General features: G+C 35.4%; 2 protein-coding genes and 1 long non-coding RNA gene across 14 annotated transcripts in view; 2 read left to right on the top strand and 1 right to left on the bottom strand.

Annotated features, from left to right (window-relative positions):
- LOC120415418 (whirlin) overlaps positions 1 to 26,847 on the top strand; it is a 242,413-nt gene that overhangs the window by 117,043 nt on the left and 98,523 nt on the right. For 11 of the 12 annotated variants that reach the window (XM_052709136.1, XM_052709135.1, XM_052709134.1 and 8 more), the window contains exons 7-12: positions 101 to 471; positions 6,310 to 6,445; positions 6,540 to 6,724; positions 9,680 to 9,851; positions 9,942 to 10,058; positions 13,569 to 13,604. In XM_052709136.1, coding sequence (XP_052565096.1) covers positions 101 to 471; positions 6,310 to 6,445; positions 6,540 to 6,724; positions 9,680 to 9,851; positions 9,942 to 10,058; positions 13,569 to 13,604 — 1,017 coding nt within the window. The remainder of the gene's footprint in view (positions 1 to 100; positions 472 to 6,309; positions 6,446 to 6,539; positions 6,725 to 9,679; positions 9,852 to 9,941; positions 10,059 to 13,568; positions 13,605 to 26,847) is intronic. The other variant, XM_052709131.1, reaches the window with a different exon arrangement.
- On the top strand, positions 4,906 to 5,365 carry LOC120415428 (uncharacterized). The gene is made up of 2 exons (XR_005605198.2): positions 4,906 to 5,095; positions 5,154 to 5,365. It is a non-coding gene; the product is annotated as an uncharacterized LOC120415428 (long non-coding RNA).
- Positions 23,768 to 25,820, bottom strand: LOC120415425 (pickpocket protein 28-like). Its single transcript, XM_039576970.2, has 2 exons — positions 24,216 to 25,820; positions 23,768 to 24,159 (listed from the first exon to the last, which is right to left on the bottom strand). The coding sequence occupies exons 1-2, from the start codon at positions 25,577 to 25,579 to the stop codon at positions 23,889 to 23,891; spliced, it is 1,635 nt and encodes a 544-aa protein (XP_039432904.1). The 5' UTR covers positions 25,580 to 25,820; the 3' UTR covers positions 23,768 to 23,888.

Here is a 26,847-nt window from a genome sequence, read left to right as displayed (position 1 = left end):
TCCGGTTTCTATCTCGCTCTGTCTATCTACCGTTCTATTGCCACCGTTTTCTTTCTTTTCTCTCTCTCTTTTGGTCGCGTTGCGCGCTAAAACTCTGTAGAGATGTGTGCAGATCCTGAAATCGTCGCGCCAGATCAGCATGACCGTCCGGGCGCCTCCGTCGGCCGCCGGAGCGTCGATGATCAACTCGACGGCACCGCTGCACGGCTTCGGACCACCTCCGAGCGTGGTCGGCAGCACCAGCAGACTGGCCGCGGCCGTCACCGGCGGAGACCCCCTCGGGAGTGTCATCGTGGCGGGGCCTGCCGGCGGTGGCGGTGGCGGCGTGGGGACCGTGGTGGGTCCCGGCGGAGGATCGGCCATGTATCCGCCCCCACCGAACCGGCAAACGTGTTCCTGGATGGACCGCCAGGGGAGACCGGCCTCGCCGCCGTACGAGTACGGTGGCCGCCGGCCGGAGCGAAGGGATCGGTGAGTAGTGGGAGCAGTGTAGAACGTCGTTCCGTGGAGTGAAGTTGATGGGCTTTTCGAGTTGGAAAATGGGATTGCTTTTGCCGGTAATTATGTTTGTTTTGCGATAATGGATTAATGCTGCAATGTTTGAGTGTGATTGTGTCACGGGGAAAGTTATTAACCACAATGAAATCAATCAAATGATTACACTGTCCAACAAGTTTTTGCTTAAATAAACCCCACTTGGCTCACTAACATAGTTTTTTTTAAATAAATCCTGATTTCACGTAATAGAACTTTGTGTATGCTTTTCCTTGAGTTGAGAAAACGGAAGATTATTTTCCGTTTTTGTTGACGTGTGTTATCGATATAAATTTACATATCTTGTTATTGCACATACAAATATTTAATCTGATAATATGCTAATGGTCAACATTATTTTCAAAAATCAAATAACTCTGAAGATTTTTATGGAATTCTCTGAAATTAAATATGACATAAAGTTAAACAATAAACGTTGTTTTCTATAGAAATATTTTTTGAGATTATTAATTCATATAGGACGATCATCTTAAATATATTTTTGAATCAACAGAACAAAAGGAAGATTCAGTACTAGATTCTGTAAGGCGTCATCCATAAAGTACGTCACGCTCTAGGGGGAGGAGGGGTGGTTTTCGCAAGTTTGACAAAGTGTGGCAAGGGGGAGGGGTCCGTGAGACATCTTACATTTCCTTTTTATAACATATCTACACAGCGAAAAATCCGATAATAAAATCGCATGCAAAAGCATGCCCATCACCTTCGTCAATAAAGACACTTAATATTACACACTGCATGTACAATTTTCGTAAACACAAAAAACAAGTTGCAACCGACGGGATTTAAACCCAGCACCATTAGTGAGGACTGGCGCCTTAGCCCGCTCGGCCATCAGACCCATGAAGGGAGGAAGGATAAACGCATATATGATTTTGACATTTTGGTCAATTATGTTTACCATACAGATTGGCTACATGAATCATGGTGCAACATTACATAGAATTTCATTAAATAATTCAAAATTTATTTTACACCGCAGGCCTTTAACGTGAAGACTTCCATCATTGTCATGATTTTTCGTTCAAAGTTATAAATTTTGCGTCGCTTTCAATATTTTGACAAAATTCCTTCAACAAGTTGTTTAGAATAGTGCCCTACACATGCTGATTCCTTTTGGTAACGATTATCCCATTCCTTGTAAAGTTATGGAAATTGTCATTAATCAATGATTGCCAACTAAGACGTCAATGACTGTGCCACAAAATTATATAAATTTTGAAGCACAATTGATTTAGATCAAAAATTTTTTCAGTGGCTTCAAGAAGGCAACAACCGGCACATGCTGATTCCTTTTGGTGCTGAAATTCGTTGAATTGAATTTAATACAGAATCTTTTATAGTGATGATCAATTTTCTTCGAAAATGATCAACGGCTTCACCTTAACACGCAGCTGGATTATTACTTTTTTAGCTGTGGAAAACCATCAATTCGCCATAGGTTTCTTATGTACTTAGGACATTTTGAAAAAAGTAAGTGAGATATGTTATAGGCTTAGTGATTTTTCACGCTCGAAAATTGCAAATTTCACGGGGACCTCAATTTCAAAACACCGAATTTCACGCAAATTTCGCGGAATGTGAAAAAAGTTAAAATAACTCTGAAAATTTTATGTTTAAATCACGAAAACAACTTTTTTTGCGTAATTATATGTTATTCTTCGATAAACTAAAAAATCTACACTAAATTTGAACGTGACAAAAAAATCCTCCAAATTTTCAAAAAAGTTTCAACCTGTTTTATGGATGGGCTCTATATATTTTTTGAAACAAAATGTAGGGCATGCGTATTCTCATTTACAGAACTGCTTCACTGCTAAAAGGTTTTCGCGCATTCGCTTCTGTTTTATCATTTTACATTTTATTAAATTTCATATCAAAGCAAGATTTAACAATCTTGTCCAGCCAAAAAGAGTAAAATAATTTGAATTTTCTGCGACATTTACTGTCATTCTACGCATAATTTCCCATGTTCAAAAAAGGGCAACTGAGAAAAACGCGATTGAAAATTTTCGATCGATTTCTGTCTTTCTACGCATAATTGTCCCGTGGGTCCCTATTCGCCCTGTATGTCCCTTATCACCCCGGTTAACATTTGATCACCCTTATTTGTAATCCTCTTACAGCTAAATAGGTACACAAGATGAAATGCTTCTTAAAACTCATGATTTCGTGATAGAAAATACTTGGTGGGACACTTTTGCGTAGAAGTTCAACGATGGGACAAACAGACTTGGTGTTGTTTTCAATGATTTTCTGAACAAATTATTGATTTTATGTGTTTTTCGGAAAATATACGTAAGATTAAGCTTAAAAATGATAAAAAGTCAGAATCGTTCAAAAATGTCATGGGACAATTATGCGTAAAACGGCAGTTTAGCACATAAAAAATATTTTTTAAGGTTTTCATCTCACTTATCATAAACTAAATTTAAAATCAAAAGGCAAAAATAATGTAACCTGTAACAAGTTCAACATTATTATTGAAAATGAGAATAGAAAACATAAAAAGTAGTATTTTTTAACTTTCACGGTAATCATCCACCCAAATAAGCAAATATCGTTAGGACTCAGAAAGAATCTGAAATGTTTTTAAAAGTTTTAAAGAAATACTCTTCATTTTTATTTATTTTATTTTTTTTTGTTTCAAATAAAATAGCAGTTAAGTTTTTATTGCAACGAACGAAGATATAACTAAATTTATTAAGTTTCTAAAAGAAACTGAACAATTCTTCAAATGGTAAATATCATGCTTTTCAATTGTAAACTAATAAAATTTACTTAAACAGTCTTTATGGATGATATATTTATTATGTTGCTATTTAAAAAAATGATTTGAGGAAATTCATAAATTTCACGAATTCCTCGCCGTCAACGAAATCGTCAAAAATCACTAACCCTGTATTAGTAATTGAACCAGGATATTCATTTGCTTATTCCTACAGTAATTCATAACATTATTTTCATTCCTATTTGAGTCTGATAAATTATTTTAAGAAATATCGTTACAAATCCCCACAAACATAAAATTTCACGGGATTTCGCGGAAAAAGCCAAATTTCGCGGATTTCACGCTGTCCGCGAAATCGTGAAATTTCACTAACCCTAGTCATCGCTTAGATTTTCAAGATATCGCAGTTTTAGTGATAATAGTTGTTTTTTTTCTCGTTTTCGTGATTTTCCGTTTTTGCGCTCCGCGCGTTGCGTTTATAAACCGCAATGTGTCATTAAAGCTCTCAATAAAAAAACCGGTTTTATGTTCAAAAAATCATATCTCCGAATCATGTTTATGGATATTTGCATTTTTTGGATTTGTTACGTAAAATATTACAAGGAATCAGGGGGAAGGAATTTGTTACGTAAAATATTACAAGGAGTCAGGGGAAATCATTTTCAGGTTTGTGCTTTTCAACCTTCAAATCATCAAATGAAATTTTCATAGGACCTTTTCAACTCTGGTTTTGGTAAAAATCGATTTATTTTTTGTACCATCTTATTTCGGATAGGAGCACTCTAATCGCCAAATAAAAAAATTGGGTCTCATTAGAGCAACAAATGTCTCATGGTGAGAAAATAATTGGCGAAAAAGTTGTGCACTGTTAGTATTCCGCCGAGGAGTTGAGCCCCGTTCTATTTCATACTGTCTCATTATTTTTGCCAAAGAACATCATAATATACTATGAAGATCCTGTAAAGATTTTACTTTATATCGTAGCTTTCGCAAATAATTATGATATTATGATATATTTTGTAGCTGCTATCCAAAAACATATCATTCATAACATGTCGCAAAAAGCGAGTTTTTGATTGCCTCGGGTTTCAAATCAGTATTCAAAATCAAACATAACCAATTAATCCACTTTACGTGACTGAAATGAAACAAGAATATTTTCTATACGCCTTTAGATGGCCAAAATTCCACAACACATTCTAGCACAAATTCCTTCACAATATCTCGTCCAGAAATCAGACCAACATAATGCAGCGCTGCAGTAAGTAACATCTTGTCCCAACATCTGTTCCATTTCTGCTGGACTGAGGCTGGGAAAACTCACCAGCTGCTGCTCCTTCTGCTGCATTGCTGAAGCTCCTCCACTGAAACCACAAGCACACAACACAATGTTTATAACCAATTCAATGGTTGGACCTCCTGTTGGTGGTGAAAAAATAATGCAAAGTTGGCCCAAATTTAAGCACCCCGAAACGAAACACTTAATTTTGCATTCAGGTCAGACCGCACACCTGCAGCATCAACCAGGCGGAGGCTTTTTCGAAGAAGCCAAACGAGAAAAGCCCATCAATTTTCCTATAAGGGTGGTGGTGGTGCAAATGCAGCCAATGAATGTATGCGCATTTTGCACTTCTCTAGAGTCCTGCGCAATTATTTTCATCACAGTATCTTTTGATCACAGTGATTTTTCATCACACTTCCAACCGTAACCATGGAAAAGTTGTTTTTGTTTGTAGCTGGTTTGTTTATTAAAATCAGAAAAGTTTTATTCGATTCAGATATTTTGGACGGATAAAGGGACCTGTTTCATCGGTTTGGCAGTCTTGCAGAGAGACGATCTCAATGTGATTAATTTTGGATTTCTTTTTAGTTTCGTGAAGTCCTATTTAAGGGTGGTGACACAAATTTCACCAAACACTGCCCAGATTACATCGTTCCATTGAAAAATGAAACTGGATTTGCCCCTTTTTTGTTAAGATCAAGAACCTCTGCTAAACATTATGCTACGGTTAATGCGAGAATGGTCACGGTTCTAAGCAGATTTTTGTAGTTTACTATAAATAATAAAACAATGTCCCTCCAGTTAAGAATTTATTGACCGTTGGGATTATGCACGTCGTCATGATGAAGAAAATTGTCCAAATTTTAGTTGAAGAGACCTAGGTGTAAGAAGACAATTACGACTGCTTGTTCCGGCTGTGAAATTCTGGTCTTCGGTGCCGGGAAGTAGCTATGTTCGTGCCGGCTTGTCGGACGGATGATGAAAAACGGACGAGATGGACGAATGCTCGGAATTTCGTCGTTGAATAGGGCGATTGGTTACCCGTTTCGTTACCTTGCAGCTTGTCCAATCTTCCAATGCCATTTGGGGCTGTAAACTTTTGTAATAATGTCATACTGATAAATATTACAGATTGTCAAGGGAGACAATCTGTAATAAATATACAGATTTCTTTCGTCCACAATTTATTAGTTTTTTTATCCACAATATTGTTGAATTTATAGCCAATTCCACGTAAATTCAATTAACAATCACCCAAAATTGGGCAGCAATCGTCCGAGAAAATCATGGCCTCGAGTCGTGAGAATAATTATACCGTTTACGGACTCAGCGAACACAGCTCGAAGTGGCCGATACAATTATGCCCTCGAGCTCATTAGAAAAAAAAATAACCCGTCAAAAAATTCAAAAGTTCCAACTACGAGAATCGAGACAGGAACCTTTAACAGACCATCTCAATGACTTAACTGCCTCGGCTACCACAGCTTGGTGACTAGATTGTGGTCAGAAGTCGATGCATTACACTTGTTTTGTGTTGATGGTGTGATGGAAAATCAATTTGCCAACTGTGATGAAAATTTTTCCGCAGCACTCTAGCGTGGTGCAAAGTGCGCAAAGTTGACAGTTCTCAATCCTGCAAAGCAGTGTGATGAAAAAATCTAGGCCTAGCACGATTGACACAAAACTCTAGGAATTGCTGCAAGGCGCAATAAATTTATGATTTTTGTGTTGCTTTTCCTCTTAGGGTACGAAGGGTTGATCTGCTGATAGAGCCAGGTCAATCCCTGGGACTGATGATCCGGGGTGGCGTAGAGTACGGATTAGGAATTTTTATTACCGGCGTCGACAAGGACAGCGTTGCGGACCGGGCTGGACTGATGGTGAGTTCACCGTTAACCCTTTCAAAACTACAAATTTAGTTTTTTTTAATTGCAATTTTACTAATATGCATAATAAACTTTTCTCCAAAAACAGGTCGGCGATCAAATCCTAGAAGTGAATAGTCAATCATTCATGGAGGTGACCCATGACGAGGCTGTTAGTCAATTCAAGTTCCACAAGCGGATGTCGCTGCTGGTGCGGGACGTCGGGAAAGTGCCACACTCGTGTACCACCGTTGAGCCAGAACCGTGGGACGCCTACAGTCCGACCGGAGTGAGGTTAGTTGATTTGTTTAATGGTGGTTAGTTTAGTTTTTACTATGTGTTAGGTTGATATACACAGTAAAAAAAATCATGGTAATATTACATCTGGGATGGGGTACATTTTTTATGTCAGAAAAAATGTGTAATTTTACCTCAGAAAATGTGTAATTTTCCACTATTCTGGTGTGATGCAGCTTTTTCAGTCTAAATTTTTTGCTGTGTATCAAAACATTAGTAATTGACCTTTTTTCTATATATTTTTTTTAGTTGACCCAAATATTACGTTTTTAAAACATGTTTTATCACTCAAAATCTTTTCATATGAAACTTCAGCTTTTGTCACCTCCAAAGTATAGATAGATTTATTGTGTTTAAAAATATATAAACAAATTTCGGGAAAAATTGTTCCATTGTTTGGTGGAAATACAACAAAAAACAAAAATCATCTTGACTTGAATAAATATTACTAAACTCTTTAAAAAAAAATTCTGAAATATGTGGGGAAAAATAGTTTTATACTTTGTATTAGCCTTTGTCAACTGTCCCTTTATTTTTGCCTCTTGAACTCTTGATCTTCAATTATTTCAAAGTTATACTGAAAATGTATATTTCTGCTTCAACAACAATATTCTTTTAATATATTTCTAAAACTGATTTAATATAACCAAATCACGTTAAATTAATAAAAAAAAACACCACCATGAATTTATTTTTTGATAATATTGTTAGTTTCAAAGTATGAAGAAACAAAAAAAACAAAATACAGTGTTTTTTGAAAGTACAGTCCAGACTCGATTATCTGGAGGCCTTGGCAAAATTTAACTGCGGATAATCGAATAACGTTGTCAACAATCGTTGTCTTATTTTTGATTGTTGAGCTTTAAAGTACTGTAAATTGATAAAGAATTTTTAAATCCAAAATGGCGGCCAAAATGTAGGTGATGAAATATTGAAAAAATGATTTTTTTCATTTTACAGACAATCAACGATTCATATTTGATAAAAATGGCGTCGTAGAACTCGAATTTGATGTTCAAAATTAGAAAATAAAAAAACGAAAAAAAAAATTGTTCGTGATTTGATTATCAAAAGTACAAAGCATCGGATAATCGAGTCTGGACTGTTCGTAGTTAGCAATATCAATACGAATCAAACGAAGAAAAATTTTGCAATAATTTTCATTCAATTAAAAAAAAGTAATATAATTCAATCCTCACAAAATATCGTTTTTATTTTTGAAAATAATCAAATTAAAAAAAAATGCAAAATGAGTATCAAACGAATTGAAGTTTTCTAAGCTTTTTCACTTTATTAGAATTTTTTTTTGTTAAACACTAAAATGTTCATAAAATACCGTATTTTTGCAAAAAAAAATCAAATTTTTATATTATGAGCAATTTGAGAATCAAGTATTTATATTAAGTAATAATTTGTACAATTTTAACTTTATTAGAGTTTAGTTTGTAAAATACTCGTATTATCAGAAAGAACACTTTACTTTCAAAAATGATCAAATTTGGAATGGAAAATACGGTATAAAAAATGTATTTTGTGAAAATTTAAGTATTTTACAGAAAAAAATCAATCATTTAAAAAATATTGCAGTAATAAATATTTAAGTGTTTTCGGAAAAATACGATGAATTGCAATTATAATTATTTTAGTGTTTTCGGAAAAAATACGATAACTTGTGAAAATTTTATATTGAATTGAAATGAATTTAAAAGGCTAAGTTTTGCAAAGCCATTTGGCAAATTGTGAAATTTTAGTATTTTTGCATAAAAATCTAATAAAGTGAAAATGCATTTAACATTTTGTTTAGTAGTAAATATATTCGCAAAGATTCGGTTTATTATGAAAAATCTATTATTTTCAGAAGAAGAAAATTGCGTGGAAATGCATGCAAGTTTCTCTCTATTCCATATTGCGAATAAGGAAAATTTGATATTTTTTATTTATGGAATTTTGTGAAAGTTTGAGTATTCTACTCTAGTAAAATGAAAATGCATACCAAATCTCGCTTTGTTCGATACTAATATCGCATTTTATTTAATTATTGTGTTTTTAAAAAATCTCGGATTTGTAGTTTTTTTTAATTTTACAAAAACTCTAATGAACCGAAAATGCATTTCATTTTTAATTGTTTTTTTTTCCTCAAAATATTTCTGAAATTTTATTATAATTAAGTCAAATAATAGTGTACAACAAAATTAATTGATTTTCACAAATATGAGGTAATTATAAGTTAAAGCTTTTCAACGTCTACATCAGTTCTGCTCTTTGAGATTTTTTTTTATTTAACTAATTTTTCAGTTTGAAAAATCCTGCAAAATTTTAGATTCATATCACGTGAGATTTGAAAGTAAATTTATGACAGCTCTTAAAAATATGAAATGTAGTTAAGTACAGAACATATTTAAAATTTGCAATTTAGTGTTACTGAAAACGAAGATCAAAATAAGTTTTTATTGTTATATTTTGTTTTTTTTTTATTGTTAAAAAATTGCAAGAGAATTAAGTTGAAATGTAAAGTATAATAATACCGATCCTGAAGAGTGAATTACATTTTGTTTTGCCATTTTCTTAATTGCAATAACAATAAGATTCCAATCAAATCATCTCGGAATTTATTTGAAACCAAACAAATTGAAATTGGTTCAAGAATACTCCTCCCCGGATCTTTTGCTTCATTTTTTATTTAATAACATCGCTAAAGGTAACACAATTTCCGCTTCAAGTGTCCTCATCTTCATCACCCACTCGACTCGACCAGAACTGCAGAAAAAGAAAGTTGACAAAAAAAAAACGGTCACTCGTCTCCGGCACGTTTCCGGCCTATTTTTTACTACTTCTGGCTGACCTTTCTTCTTATCGAGAGGAGTTTTACGAGTTGCTGAGGGAGACATTCCGCCGTCGGTTACAATTTACGAACTAAAATATTTTCTTATTTTTATTCTTTTTTCTTTACAGGACCCGCAGGAAATGTCCGGTGTCAGCGATGGTGGAAGAAAAAGCCAGATCCTTATTACCTCGTCATCATTTTGCTAACTTATCATATTATATAGCGGAATATGGTGCTAGAGGAATGACCATAGAGGCCTTCGTATCTGTTTTATTAGAAATGTTAGATACACCCGAAAAGGTACAGTTTTCATTCTTTTCACGTCTATTTGTTGCCACCGGAAAGTTTGTCCATTAAAACTAATTCCTGTCTTGTTTCTTCTTCCCACAGCATACTTTAGTAACAGAAATAAGAGAATTAATTTTTCCTGAGGATAGGACGCGATATGACGAACTTGTATATAGGAGAGGGAGAGACGTGTACGGTGATCCACTAGATAGGCATAGGGTAAGTACCTTGATAAGACACACTGTAGATCTATCTGTTTCCTCAGTCAATGGTGTGTCACTTTGCTGTTGCCCTCAACCTCAACGTTTTCGACTGATTTGGGCCGATCTAATCTAATATACTTTATTTACGACGCCGTGAAGACGCCGACCCGGGCCAGACTACCGGGCGTCTCCATATTTTTGCGAGTTTTATTGCTGTTTGTGTTTGACTTGCTGCAATCACAAATATAACCCAACTCCTCCCACGTGCCACACCTTCTGAGTTAGTAAGCTAGTGCGACCTTGGAACTGTTCGACTGGAGCAAGGTGTTTTCAAGATTTTGGGTAGGATGGTTTAAATTCTGTTTTGGATGTTTTTATAAAGTTTGTTCAAATCTTTATTGTATTTGACTTTTGTGATATTTAAAATAATTCATTTTTCAAGCGGAATTATATAAAGATTATAGATAAGACGGTGTTGTCAAGACAAAACGTTAATATCCATAACAGCACTGCCTCAAGATCTATGTCCATTTGAAATAATGAAAAATCTAGAGAGTGTCCCTGTTCCCAAAAATCGATGGTAAATTTGTAAAAAGGCACACAAAAAATCGATTATTACTGATTAAAATATTAAATTAGATTCAAATTATCACGAAAAAAGCATAAAAAAACAAAATTAGACTGGAGATTTCCTGGCCGAAATAATCAGACCCGTATTTTTTTTTGGTTGGCCATTAGGGTGGCCTTCGCCGTGATAGGGTGGTCCAAAAAATAAAAATTTTCGTCTCATTTTTCAAAAAATCTTAACTCTGCATCATTTCAATCGATTCTAGCTGTCTTGGACGCAAATGAAAAGTGATTAGTTGTCCTTTCAAGGAAAAATAGCTAGAAGTTTCAAAAATCTAGCATATCATTTGAAAACGATACATGAAACTTTAAAATTCCGTTTTGAAAGTGTCTGGACTAAAAAGCCTATGTCAGACAATATTTTTATAGAATTTCTTGGGAAATTCAACGTAACATGCTAAAAAATGGAAGGAGTCCATTAACAGGATTCTAAGATACAGTTTTTCGAGAAAAAAGGGATTTTGGCACGCGCGCGCGCTTGAACGGAAAAATATTTTTTTAAGTGTTTTTTTCGATGAAAAATACGTTTTTTTCGGAATTCTGAGTACTCCATCAAATCGGGCGTCTAATTTAACATAAAAGTCCCTTTGACACCAAATTTCTATCTCAACACCGTTTCAGGCTGCAAATTATTAAAAAACACCTCATTTTTTCGCATGTTCAAAAACAGAAGGCCTCGGATTCGTGATCAGGGACAAAAGTTACCCCTTAGGACAAAGTTTCACGCAAATGGAAGAGGGGTCGGGGCAACTTTTTCCGATTTCGTGTGAGTTGGTAGAGAATTACCCAAGTGATATTATCCGTTTCATGAAGTCCTTTATTCAAAAACTTTAAAATTAATTTTAGGAAAAAGCAGAAAATTTCAAAAATAATTTATTTTGCAAAATTGAAAATTGATCCAAATATTTTCCGAATCAAGGACTCATTTTCGTAAAATTAAAACATTAGGGGACTGTATTTTAGCAACCGACAGTCTCATAAGGCCGATGCAAATATTTAAAAAAGTTTTTGTCCCTCGGCCCTGGCCGAGGTCAAGGGAGGGCAAAATAATAAAAAAAAATATAAAAATTTAAATAACAAGCCATAGTCTTCACATTTAAATTAAAAAAAGTGTTTTAAAATGCATTTTACACTAGTTCAGTTGTTTTGCAATCATTAGTTTTTAAAAAATCTAAGATCTGACAAAAACAAAAATTGTATCGAAAAAAAGATTTTGCATCGAAAATTTTCAAAAAATCTTAAGATTTTTTAATAAACCCAAACATGCTAAAAATGATTTTAAACGCAGGAAAATGTATTTTAATTTGATTTCAGCTGGTTGCACTTGAATTTTCATTGAAATTTTGAAGTTTATTGTAAAAATATTTTTTTTGCCCCCTGATTTTTCGGGGTGACAAAAACTTTTAAAAATATTTGTACCAGCCTAAACAGAATCAAAAACAGAAAATGATAGGAAATTTTTACAGCTTTACAAAAATAATCTAACTTTGTAGAACATTGTTACACTCTAAAAATTTAACCCTCTACAACCTAACGCTTCGATCTAAAAAATCGCCAAACATCCGTTTTTCAACGAATTTTTGATCTTTAAAAAGCATTGCAAAGAATTTTAGAAAAAATATGGTTTGGAAGTTTAACTTGTGTTATTTTTATTAGGGGTCAACTTTGGCTGTGTGTTTTACTAACATATCCTATGTTTTAAATAAAAGGAATTATGCAGTACTTATATTGTGTCCCAGACTATGCCTCTTCGCATTTTATTACAATTTAAATGATAATGGTGCCATTCTAGAGCAGAAAATTAAAAAAAAAACGACCAAAAAATTGAAAAAGTTACAGTAAAAACGTGAAAAATTAGAAAGACTAAGTGTTATGATAGGAGGTGATGAAATATGCCAAATACTATCAAAAACATAAATAAACTAAAGAAGATAAATGCAAATGAAAATGCTACAAATAAAACAAGAAAACATAAAACAAGAGAAGTAAAGTATTTCGTAGAATAAAAGTTGCTTGAAATGACCTCCTGAACCCGGAAAAACTAAAAAAAATAAATCGAAAAAAAATTGGGCAGTTGAAGGTTAACCCTACTATGTTGGAAAAAATACGAAATTTTCAAAATTAAATTTTTTGTTCAAAATGAAAAAAAAATTGCAGATTGGGTCAAACAAATTTTAGCACCTATTGTTTTCTAAAAAAAGCAATTCATTTCAATTATTTTTAATAATTATTTATTTTTTTAGTTCATGTTATACATTTACCAAAATTGTAATGTTTTTTTTACAAACTTTTGAAAATTTAAAACAAACTAACGAGGTCAAAACTTGATGAAAATAAATCTCTACCAAAAGCCAGATCACATCAGCTTAACCTGGATGACTAAAATCTCTTTGGTCAACCTAGTCAAGCTAGTCAATAAATAAGGAAGCCAAATCGTCCTAATTTAGTCACGCAATTCTGGTGGAAGGGTTTCATTCAAGGAAGAGAAGTTGGGAAAAGTTTTCCACCTTTTTCCACTTTTTCTTTTTTGAACTTGGAATTGGAAAACTTCGCGTCCTGAAACTGGATGAAAACGTTACACCAAAATTGATAGGTCTTTAGAAATTAATTGCTGTCTGATGGGACGATTTGTTGCTGGGCTGGTGGCGAAAATCTTGCAAGAAGGAGAAAGAGTTCCTGCCTGATCAAAGTCGATTTTGCGTCGAAACGACACAATAATCGCTGCCAATACGATGGGTATAAATTAGAAATACGTGACGTGAAAGATAATATTTGATGTGGTTTTTGTTTGAGGGGCAACGTGTTGATACACAGAGCGGAGCACGGACTGAGGGAACAGTCAGCACAGTTAAGTAAGTCATCTTCAATATTGAATTTTTTATTTTTTTTTTTTTTTCAGAGAAAAGATCATTTACCTCATTCGCATGATTTGCCGGTAAGTCAACATTAAATTTACCATTTCCGAAAAAAATACCTCGAAAGAACATAAACTTACTCAAACTTCGACTTGATGCGATATTTTTAAAAACACACACTCAAACACCAAATCACACATTGTTTAAATATTTGTTTGAATCACGTACAATCACACGTTCACAAACCAGAATCGCCTCACATTTACTGTTTCATTGAACTTGTCCAAATTAGACCTTCTAGCGGTAATTAGCGTACACCAAATTAGTTAGGCTAGCAAGTTTACATTGGCGTTAGCGCAAACTTAGACTAGATTTAAACTGTTTACCAAATTGGCTGCCCTCAAATCAATTCAATCGGCAAACACGACGATTTGAAGCAGTAACTGTACATCATTGCCAGTGCAAATATTTTTTTTATTCAAATCTGCTTTCAACCAAAAAACTTTGCTTTCACGTTCACCAGTTTTACGCTCGTTTACCATTTTCAATTCACTTTTAACAAGTTTAGTTGGTCACCAATTTTCACGATGACATCAACGAGAAAGAAAATCAACTTTTAATTCGCTTACTAACCTTTAGCCGGACTAACGTTTCGATTCGCATGAAGTTTTGTTTAACGATTTTTTATCTCATACAATTTTGCTAATTTTCTTCACTCTAATAAACACGCCTATATCACAACTAAGACATAAATATCACGGCTGGGGATTAAACAATTTGATCACACACAATTTGCACACAATCACAATCACAACACGGTGTACAAGCAAGCAATACTTGACTTTAATCCAGGTCACTTGCCCTCGTGGGACACTTGAGGCAAGAGGGGAATACTTTGTTCGAAAAAAGAAGAGCTTTATTGTTTTAGTGGCGTCGTTTTACAAGTCGATTCTTTGTCGAACACTTTGGAGTGATTAGGGAATGACGATGAATCAAACGAGTGAACAAATTGTTTCCTGGAAGATTTTTAACCCTAAAATACTGTAAAAACCAGTTGTACTGCAGAAACCAGTTGATGGCTTTCAAAACGGCTTTAAATCGGCTTTTAGATTTAAAGGATTGACAATGACAATTAGTACTAGTTAGTTAGTTACAAATACAAATACAAATACAATACAAAACACAAATAAGGCAATACAATTCTGAATTCTGTAGAATTTGAATATTTAATCCACTGGCAGTCGCATACCTGTACTTTGTACACACTTTGTAGGGCACTTGTAAGAAAGGCCAAAACACGCGAATATTGGACATAATTTTTTTTAAACAAATCTAGTGAAAATCATTCGAAAAGAATTAGGAATTTTCAAATAATGTTGAGCCAAGTAATTCAATTGAAAGAATAACTTTGTGTTTCATCAACTGTTTATTCCTGAAGAAAATAAATTGAAATTGCACACAAACCATAACTTTCAGTTGCTAAAATGTAAAAAAATAAAAGTTTAGCTTTTGTAAAAGTCATTTGTTGCAATTACGCCGTGAAACTATTGACTTTTCCTGCCTTTCTCGAACGACGAAACAGCCTATTTTTCTCTACCAAAAATAACAGAATCGAATAGTAACACTTTTCAAAGCACTGAATTGGATGTTGAAAATATGACTAAAAATCGATTTTTAACATTTTGCCCCTCAATTCCGAGGCCAGATTCAGTTTCAGTGTTCAAAATTACATGGAAAACATATAGTTGGACAATTTTCGAAATTCATTAGGGTGGCCCCATACACTTTTCCCATGAAATTTCGATATGTTCAGATGAATATATCTCGAGTTAAAAAAAACCCTGAGATTTTTTCAGCGTAAATAGTGTTAAATCTCCTCTTTCAAATGCAACCGGGCTCTTAAAATTTGGCCTGTGCCTTTTCGTGATATTTGAGTTTACAATTTGCATCTTTTTTACCTTAAAATGGCTATAACTTTTGACCATGAAATTCAAATTGATTGGCAAAAATCGAAAATGTGCTTTTTATAAAGCTCTAAAAGTGCCTCGAAAATGACTTTTTTCTAAAACTAAACCCTGAATTGCTACGGTTGAAAAAAACTGATTTTTGAAGGTTTGCTCAAATGCTTTTTCTAAATTTGGTCGTAGAAGGCGTAGATTGCGAGATAAAATTTGGGTGCCTTCGACAAAGTTGATTGTATTGGCAAGCCCAACAACTTTGTAGAAGACTAAAAATTTCCAAAAATATTTATGAAAAGTTAGATTTTCAAAATCACCCTAATCGTAAATCACTCTAATTTTGAACCTAACCAAAAGTTGTCCTTTTCATTTGAAACAACTCTTCTTACGACACCAAAGCTCCAAAATTTCACCATTTTTCGTAAAATCAATTTTCCAATTAATTTTGCGATCTGGACCACCGTGCAGTGTTTTTCGGAATTGCAAAAATTAAATTGTCTGGAACTCGTTGCAAAACCTGATTTTTCCATTACTCGTCGTATTTATCGGACTTGATGAACCTCGTTGGATAGCTGTACGACTCGTGTTGAGAAAATGCTTAAACAATTTCACAATTCTGTCTTTTTTAAAATAGAAAATCGGACGCAATTTTGCTGAGTTATCGTCTCTTATAAATTTGACGCTATTTTGGCGATTCAAAGAAAACCACATTTTTTGTATGCTGTTTTTGCAGAAGCTCAGCAACCATTGGTTCAAACTTAAATTCTTTGAAGCTAGCACCGCTGTTTTTACAAAGGAACTGCACAGCGATGCATTTTGCCCCGACCACGCTTTTTGCAGAAAATTTAATTAAAAATGCATTTTTTTATGTTATTGAACTCATCTATCTACAGAATAATGAAGATTATGACAAAACTATCGAGAAATTAAAAGTGAGAGTGTGTGCATGCAACATGGTGTAAAATTTTTCAAAGTGCTATGATAATATTCACAGCAACTTCACAGAAACTTTAACTCCATGTTGCACACACTCTCACTTTTAATTTCTCGATATACTTCAAAACTTACAATATAAATCGGCATCGGTCTTCGGCAAAGTTGTAGGTATGGATACGGACTACACTGAAAAAAAATGATACACGGTAAATTTTTTTTGGTGATTTTTTATTTAACTATTTATCACTAAAACTTGATTTGCAAAAAAAAACCATTTTTTATATGTATTAGAGGACATCAAATGCCAACTTTTCAGAAATTTCCAGGTTGTGCAAAAAATCTTTGACCGAGTTATAAATTTTTGAATCAATACTGATTTTTTTTGAAAAAATCGAAATATTGGCCCAAAAAATTTTCAACTCCATTTTTCAATGTAAAATCAAATTTGCAGTCAAAAAGTACTTCAGTGAAATTTTGAAAAAGCGCATCGTTTTCAAGTTAAATCCATTTTTAGGTGACTTTTTTGAAAATAGTCGCTGTTTTTATTTTTTTTAAATTAGTGCATATGTTTTCCCACCACAAGCTGAGAAAATTCTCTATAATTTGCTTTTTAGAACTTTGTCGACACGACGCTTAGTTGCTGAGATATTGCCATGCAAAGGTTTTGAAATTTTCCGATCTTTTTGAAAACAATATTTTTATTTTTAATAATCAAGACAAACATTTAAAAAGGGCCAAACATTCAACAAATTCTTTCAAATACCGAGAAAAACAGGGGGTGCATTTTACCCCGTGGATGCATATCACCCCCTCTCCCCCTACTTTTTGATTGCAAGTTTGAAATTATATTTAAAAATGTAGTCAAACTTACCTTTACGACATTTTTCAACCCTTTTTAAAAATATTTTTTTTCAAAATCGGCAAAATTGCCAAATAAAATTTAACCATCTTGTGTCCTAGCTCAAAAGATGACATGTTTTTTCATCTTAAACATATCCAATAACGATAGTTTTCAAAAATGGTTAATTGAAGCTATTTAATTTGTGTGTAAAGTCTTTTTATTAAATGGGTATTTTTTGAAGAGTGTAACAATTCAATACCTTTAATTCTGCCTAAGTCATCAAATCGATCAGAATATCCGTTCTAGAGATTAAGATTTTTTAATAGTACAGCTGCCTAAATTGTATGAAAACTTGTTTGAACAAACTAATTATGCTTCTTGAGTAATAGAAAAAGTACACAAAATGTTTAAAACAAATTTTTTTTTTCCTCAAACATGAAAAAATAAAACCCCATAAAAATTAGGGAGCAAGAAAAATTTTCACCCGCGCGAAAATGATCATTTTTGCAACAAAAAAAAACTGATAAAGTTACTTTTCTATTTCCTGGGATCTCCCGGGAAGCTCAAGTTTGGAATCATGCCTAGTTATAGATCAATCCTTGATTTCACGTGGTAGCCCGGATTGGACCACCCTAACGTTGGGTAATCTTAATCGATTTCATCCATATCATTCTCATAAAATCTAGTTTATTTCAAATGATATCATTTCACTCCACCATGTGCAACACTTTCAATGACAATTAATTACATCACCCGTAATGTGAAGGACTCAAGAATCCCCGAACACGCGATAAGCTCCTCCACTCTCTGTCAATAATACCAATATTGCCAAACTGCTTCACGTTTTACCCGCTCTCTTATCAAAACCCAATAAAGGTGCACCAGTTTGCACCAGCTCCTCGGAAATTGCTCACCCATCGAAACCCTCCAGTTTATCATCGCCACTTGAAATCCTCCACCTTCGCTGGAACAACGTCTCTCAATTTGTGCTTCTCCAACCCACTGCTGCAGCAAAGACATTTGAAAACTTGCAGCAGAGTCAATATTTAAACCCGATAAAGTTTCCCCTTAACTATAACATCCGAAACAGAACTGCTAGTACTGCTGCTGTTGCTTCGAGGAAGTCATAAAGATTCAAACAATATAATCAAATTACACACCTTGCGCACCTGGGAGCACCAAGTTCAGATCGTGGAGGTCCCCAACCCCCCTCGGGGGGGAAAACTTACGGAACATAAGTTCTGGCGCGCTCAACTCGGTCAACAACTATTCCAATTACCGCGGGAGAAAACAGTTACCAAAGTATTGTGCTGCCCGGTTTTCTCCCCCCCGCACAGCATCCGGAAGTTTGGCATTGGAATAGATTTTCCCGCGGAAGAACAGAGCCAGGGAATGAATTCCTTGTTAGGAACGAGTTTCGAGTTCGAGGGGAAAAGTTTGCATCCTTGAAAAAATGACGATGCATTAGGTTGGAATTTCTATTGAGGAAGTTTGCGTGAAAGTTTCTTCGAAACTGTGAACGGACTTTGCAGAGCCAATGAATAATGAATTTCTATATTTTTATGAAAAAAAAGGTGATTTTAGTATCAAAAAGCTCACGCATGACAAAAAAGCGTGTTGTCCTTCCACAGTGTTTGTTTTGAACCCAAAAAGCTTTCATTCAACAACCTGTTGATTTTTCCATTTTCCTCTTTTGAATGAATTTCCACGTGCTCGTCCGGCGTCATTGACGAGAGAGGAAATTTGAAATATTTCCGCTGAAAGCTTTTTTTGTTCTCATGCGTTTTGCTACTCGCCACCAGGGGACTATGATGAAAGATTTCACGAAGTGTTGCAATGAAAATTCCGATAGAAATATTTTGGAAAATGTAAGCTAAGCTAGAAAATTCAGATATCAAATTAAAATATCTAATAAGAAAAGTTCATCCTTTCAGCACTTATATCGAAAATAACTGGCCGTGTCTTCAAATCCCGTTACAGTTTATATGGAATTCCAATAAATTTTGGATACTGTTATGGGGTTTGATACTTATTTTGACTGCAAATGCTTCTAAAGTAGGGAAACAAACGATTTATACCTACTGAAAAATCTGATTCAATAGGTGTTTGCTGTGTTGCAAAAAAATCGATTAATTGAAAAACTTGATTTTTATAAAATGAACATATGACTCGTACTTAAAAAATGTTCCCCGGTTATGATTCGTGCAACTGCTTCGATTAAGCCGGGCCCAGAGCATAACTGAAGCATAGAGCTTATGGGAATTTGGCTATATGGGAGACAGGCTATAATCCTATGAAAAATCATCCAAACTACAAAAAATATATTGTTTTGAAATCGGGATGATGTCGGCTATTAATAACAATTATAATTACATGAAAATTTTCACAAAAATGCGTATATTTTCTGTATTTTAGAAATGAAAAATACTCTAAATTATTGTAATTGCTATTTGGGTATCAAATGATTGGGATTTTTCCATACATTTCGAAAAGTAAAAAAAACTTAATTTTTTGAAAATACTCAACATTTTCACAAAACTACGCTTTTTTTGGAAAAATACTACAAATTACAGTTTTTTTTTCAATCGGAATCTTTTCAAACATTTCGAAAGAAATAAAACAACTTTTTGAATATACAAAAATTTTCACAAAACTACGTATTTTCGAAAGAATACTCTAAATTTCATAAATTTTTGCAGTATGGGTATGAAAGGTCGGAAAATTTTCATACATTTCGACAGTAATAATATTTTTGAGAAACACTAAAAAATTTCACAAAATTACGTATTTTCGAAAAAATACTTAAATTTTAAGTTTTATACTCTATGGGTATCAAATGATTGGAAATTGTTCATATATTTCGATAGTTATATTATATTTTGTGAAATACTTAAATACAAATACAAATATTTTTCAAAGTTTATGTCGCCCCCCCTCCCCCCTTCAAAGTTGGCCGGAAATATCAGGGGGGCAAAAAAAATATTTAAACTTAAAAATTTTAATGAAAATTAAAGTTTAACCAACTGAAAACCAGTCAAAATGCATTTTCCCGCGTTTATTATTATATTAAGCATGTTTGAACTCCTTTGAAAACATTTTAAATTTTCATGAGATACCTATGTACAGTCCCACAAAAAAATTTTTTTTGGGGAAAAAAATCCGTCAATTCCTTGATCCAACCTTGATGCCCCCCCCCCCCCACGACTTTGGTCAGAGCCGAGGTACATAAACTTTGAAAAATATTTGCAACGGCCTTACGTATTTTCGAAAAAATACTAAAAATTTTAGTATTTTACAATACATACAATGATTTATTTGAATATACAAAAACACATGATTGTAAATTTTTCATTATTCATTGCGTATTTTTTAAAAAAAACACCCGGTTAAATAAAACAGAAATTTTGGGTATTTTGTACGAAGTTCTATGAAAATTTGAGGGTTTTCAAAAAAAAACCGAAATGTGTGAAAACTTCACAATTTTTATATGCTCATGTTGTAAAAAAAATAATTTGAGTGATTTAAAAAAAGTCGTAGTTTGGTGAAAATTTTTAGTAATTCACAAATAAATATTATAACTATCTAAATATATAAAAAAAATCCAAGCATCTATTTGAATCATATTGTATAATACTGACATTTTGAGTATTTTTTTTTCGAAAATACGTAGTTTGCAAAAAATATTGTGTTTCGCCAAAATAATATTACTATCGAAATGTATGATAAATTTCCGATCAAAGAATACCCATGTTGTAAAATACGGAAATTTTCAGTATTTTTTTTTTGAAAATACGTAATTTTGTAAAAAAATAGTATTTCACAAAAAATATTATTTATATTGATATACATTTCAATATATATAATATTTTTTGTGAAATACTATTTTTTTACAAAATGTCCGATCATGACACATATTGTAAAAAAATATATTTTGAGTATTTTTTTTTCAAAAATGCGTAGTTTTGTAAACTGTACTAAAGCTTTATTTGTGTAAAATCAAAACAAAAAAAAAACGATATATATAGCAAAACAATGTAATTGGAATAATGTCAAAGTTTAAACAATGTGTCTATCCTGCTCGTTCTAGACGATCTAGATAGACACATTGTTTACACTTTGACATTGGCCCGTTTACTTTGTTTTGCTTGATATAATCACTTTCATATAGTTATCAAACAAGAATTGTCCAATCAATAACGTTTATCAAAATTAGCATATTTTTAGAAAATTTTTGAGCTATAAACTTTCGCAAATCGATTTTTCATGCTTTATTTTTAATTTACATGAAATTTGAAATGTTTTTTAAAGCTATCAAAATATTTAAATATATGCATCGGATTTTTCATCGTAAATTTTTCCCGTGGACGTGGCGCTGCATCGTGAATAATAATTTTCTATGTAAATTTGAAAATTGTGTGAATTATGCTACAAAATTGCTTTTGGTGGCACAAAAAAAAAATATTTTCAAGAAAAAATCAAATTCTAGTGTAATTTTTATCAAGCATGGAACTTTTGATTATTTTAATCTCAAATTTACAAAAAAAACTGACAAAAATTTAATAAACGTTGTTAATTAAACATTAACTGTATTTTTTTAAATAAAATAATTTAAATAACAAATTGAACAAACAATTTAATAAATTAAAATAATTCTTACTGATGATCAATTTTACATTAATTATTCAATTTGCTAACTTTAAGGCTGAAATTTGTAAGAAACATAAAGGCACTCTGGTTTTTCAAAATAAACATTTTCAACAAAATAATTTTTAAAGGACCGTTGAAGAAAACTTTTGAAGGACAGTTTTTTGTTTTTTGTTTTCTTTTGCTGATAATTCTTTCATCGTTCTCTCTATGAATTATCCACTATCAAAACGGTACCTTAATTGCGTTCGATTGTCCAGCCATTTCCGTGTGTCCAAAGCAAATCGCCCCGCCATCCTTCCTGTGGGAGGGGTATCAAATCAGATTACCACATGGTCCACAGCACCAGGATTACACCAATTCTCGCCACGAAAGTCCACGTCCAAAAAGCCGCCACATTTTGCGCGCTGGGTCGCCCCTATAGAGAATTTTTATCCGTTACGCACCGTTGATGGTCAATCACTCACCATTTCCGGTCACTTTCCCAGAGAGCAGAATTTCGGGACTCGTCGTAATCCCATCATTCTTTCGAGGTGAAACCATTTCAATTGCGCCGGCCAATAAAAATGGAATCAAAATTAAAAGATTTTTCCCGCTCTCGGACGTTTTGATAAATGGCAGCTCGGGATTTAGAGCCCCGGCCGCTTTTGTCCGGGGTCGGTCACGAAGAATGGACTCTCTTGGGCAATTGTTTAACGTAAATTTTACGAAAATTTCAAAGAAAAACGTCGTCCTAAATTCGGCCAAAGGGGATGTGGACGGACTGTCAGCGAAGTGTTATTTATACCACCGTGAATGGATTTATTTTGCATTTTTGCCCGTTTTGTTATGTTTTTACATCGTCGGACGCACGAACTTCGACCCCTCGGACCGGGGTCAGTTGCGTAGCCGTCGTCGGGTTGCGGCTTTTGTCTTGCCCTTTGGCATCAGCTGCGAGCACAGTGGGAGCGTTGGAGGTGGTCATGATGCAATATTCTTTTACGTTTGGAAATGAAAAACAAAAATTCTATCAATATTGAGCTGAAAAATCATTTGGATGAAATTTTTAAAAACCGTTATTTTAAATAACTCCAATATTTAAAAGAATTTTGACGCAGTAATTTATTTGAGCAACATTTAAATAATTTTTTTTTTCAATTTAATTAATTTACAACATGGAATTAATAAACATTTTACTATCACGAAATTTTGACCACCATTTCACAAAACTCGATCCCACTGTTCCAATCAGCGAGCCTATCCCGCGCCCGATGACCAGGGGTTGTGACCGCTCGACCCCGGGGGGTGAGAAAAACTTTTTAAAGTGTGACCTTTTGTCAACTGCTGCTTCTTTTTCCCACCATATCGACGACGCCACCAAGTCACACACCCCTTGCGGGGTCCAGCTTTGCAAAGTTTACGTTTCCAAAAATCCGCTCGCTCTAATATCCGTGAGCAGTTTTCGATTTCGTAATTACAACGGATTCAGAGCGACGGGCCGATTGAAAAATGACAGTTTTTTTTATTTGTTTCACCCGAAAATCTTCGAGGGGTCAAATCGGTCACAATCGGAAACGGTGTGAAAAGCTGTCAATTAAAATTTATTGCAACTTATTCAATGGCGAGTAATCGCTTGACCCGGACGGGGCGTCTAGACAATGCGAGTGGACCTCGGGGCTGGAAATCTGGTCAAATAAATGGATCATTTAAATAAATTTTGCAACCGAGCGACGAGCGATTATGGTGACCTTTTGGCGCGAAAGGGTCCAGGTGGTGTGGTTCACAAAAGGGAGGTCGATCGTATCTGTAACGGTCGAAATTATTGCAAGGGCAAACAGAATCTATTGTTGAACAGTAGAAATTTTATTATATTTTTCATAAGTTATATTATATTGGAAATATTGGAACGTTATTGGTGACATAATGAAATTTTACACTCAAAAGCATTATTTTAGTTTGGTCAAGAAATTTTATAATTCTTGTTCACCTAAAACATCAAACAAATCTTAGTTTCCCGACTTTGCCAACAAAACCTTCTCCGGCGCTTCGTCCTTGTTCTTCACCTGCACTACCGTCTTCTGATTGCGCCAGAGCACCACAGGTCGAACCAAACAAAAGTACAGCAATTCCACCAAACTCAGCAGACTAACGCCCATGCAGAGTCCCAGCAGTCCTCCACAATTGGCCAGAAAATCCGTCAATCCGTACAGCTCACTCCTGCGAGATGTAATGAACTGGGACTCCTTGTAGTAGACACCCAGGCGGGCCATCTGAGTTCTGCAACGAAATTAATTAATATCACTGAGTTCCACTTAGCTTACCATACCCCTTACCCCTCCAACTTGCTCAAATCCTCCGCAAACGTCTCCCAGTACCGGTACCACTCCAGCTCCGTCTGGGTCACCTCCAGGTCGTACTGCACCGAGGTGCACGCCGGCAGGCAGTTGCACTTTGCCCTGAAATTAGGCTCCGAGTTTCCCTGCGTCACCACGTCCATCTCCAGCAGCGTCTCCTCGGCCTTCAGCATGCACATGATCTGGTTGGTCTCGCAGACCGCCGTGCGTGGAGTCCGCAGCATGGAGAAGCGAACGCAGCCGCAGTAGTACAGCGTGAAGTTCGTGAGGCATTCGAGCTCGCAGTTGTTCTGGGTGTACTCGCGGAAGAACTGCAGGTAGCGCTCGTGGTTGAAGAAGCACTGGCGACCTTCGGGGGTGTAGTCTCGCAGTCCGGTGGAGGTCGTGATGATTTGGGGCTTGACGGCGATTGCAACCTCGCGGTTGCGGGAGATGCGGACGAACTTGTTGGAGATGTGGGGGTAGTCGACGGGGGAGTGCAGCAGGATCTTGTAGCCGGGGTTGGGACCGCTGCAGAGGTACTCGAGGAGGAAGTCGTGGTTTTGGAGGGTGACGGAGATGCCGGCGGATATTCCGGATCCTAGCGAGCGATACGGGTAGGTGCGGACGGTTGCTTGCTGGGAGTAGCCGTCTTCCTGGGTCCAGAAGGTTGACTTGTTGATGCTGGTCAGGTACGAATCTTCAGTTTGGATGTTCTCGGTTCGTAACAGTTCGTTAGCGGATAGTCCGTTGAACGTAACGCAGACTCCTTCTTCGGTCAAGGAGTACGAGAAGAGGTTCGCACAGCTGGTCAACTCACTTCGGATGCTACAGTCGCCAAGGTTCTCCTGCGTCAAAATCGGCATGTCCTTGATCAGACTGGCGTAACTCTGGTTCGTTGCCTTGTCCGGAAACACACCCGGATCGAAGAACACCTGGTGGAAGTTCCGGTCACAAAGCTGCAACGTTGCCAGCAGAGTGTCCATCTTCTCCCCAGAAATGTCATGATTTTGCATGAACTCCCCAACATCGTTCGAGAAGTTCAGCTTCGTAGTCAGGGCTTTCGTCTGCGGACAGATGGTCACCGCCGGAAGTGGAATCTGCCACACCGGAGTAGCTCGCTCGTTGAAGCTCACGATGACCGGCGTTTGGTCCCACTTGAGGTACGTCTTCTCAATCAACAGCGCACAACTCCCCAGCGAAAGCAGAAACACCGCAAACCACCAGAACTTTTCACACCCGGACCGTTCCCGACAGCCAAAGTACTGCACGCCGTGGACGGAACTGTTGGAGCAGTAGTCCAGGATGAGGCCCTTGGCCGCATCGCGGCAGGCCACGGTTCTCCGCGAGGACGAGCGCTTCATTCTGGTCGGTTGAACGGTCTCGAAAGGACTGAACTTGCCTTCCAACCGTGAACTTCACGCAGCGTTATGAAACGTTTATGAATATTCAACAGGTTTAGGCCCTTTGGGAGTTACAGGCCATGCCCGCCTCGTAATTCATAACGAGTAAAAAAGGTGAAAGTTGTGACCGGAAGTTTAGAGCAAAAAATCCCGGACGTTTCCCGGTCTCGTACAATTGTCGTGCAACATGCACTTCCGGGACGCGGAGATTTGCAAAGTAACACACGTAGTAGAGACCTCACCAGGGACGACTGTCAGGTGCAATCAGGCTGCAAAGGGGGACTTAATTTTTAAATCAATAATTGCGCTGAAGGAAAGTGTGAGGAGCAGGAAAATGCAATTATATTACAATTGTTGGTTCGAAGAAATATGACTCTACGCGAGTAATTACCGATAATTTATTGTTGAGATGAACAAGTTGGAAGCAACACCTTGAAAAGAGAAGCCGTTATTGGTGCTACTGTAGTTATTGGACATTTTCTAGAACTAGTTGCTAATATTACAATTTGTTTGAAGCTTAAAATTAAGATTACTTTGAAAATGCTATGGGCAATTCTCCGCCAACTCACACAGCAGTTGCCCCGACCCCTCTTCGATTTGCGTGAAACTTTGTCCTAAAGGGTAACTTTTGTCCCTGATCACGAATCCGAGGTCCGTTTTTTGATATCTCGTGACGGAGGGGCGGTACGACCCCTTCCATTTTTGAACATGCGAAAATAGAGGCGTTTTTCAATAGTTTGCAGCCTGAAACAGTGATGAGATAGAAATTTGGTGTCAAAAGGACTTTTATGTAAAATTAGACGCCCGATTTGATGGCGTACTCAGAATTCCGAAAAAACGTATTTTTCATCGAAAAAAAAACACTAAAAAAGTTTTAAAAATTCTCTTATTTTCCGTTACTCGACTGTAAAAATTTTTGGAACATGTCATTTTATGGGAAATTTCATGTACTTTTAGAATCTACATTGACCCAGAAGGGTCATTTTTTCATTTAGAACAAAATTTTTCATTTTAAAATTTCGTGTTTTTTCTAACTTTGCAGGGTTATTTTTTAGAGTGTAACAATGTTCTACAAAGTTGTAGAGCAGACAATTACAAAAATTTTGATATATAGACATAAGGGGCTTGCTTATAAATATCACGAGTTATTGCGATTTTACGAAAAAAAGTTTTGAAAATGCTGGTCGTCGTTGATCATGGCCGTTCATGGTCACCCGCGACAGACACGG

This window comes from Culex pipiens, chromosome 2 (genome assembly GCF_016801865.2).
Source record: "Culex pipiens pallens isolate TS chromosome 2, TS_CPP_V2, whole genome shotgun sequence".
In the NCBI taxonomy this organism is placed as follows: Eukaryota; Metazoa; Arthropoda; class Insecta; order Diptera; family Culicidae; genus Culex; species Culex pipiens.
Note: the sequence above shows the minus strand (reverse complement) of the source record. Positions and strands in the feature narration are given on the sequence as shown.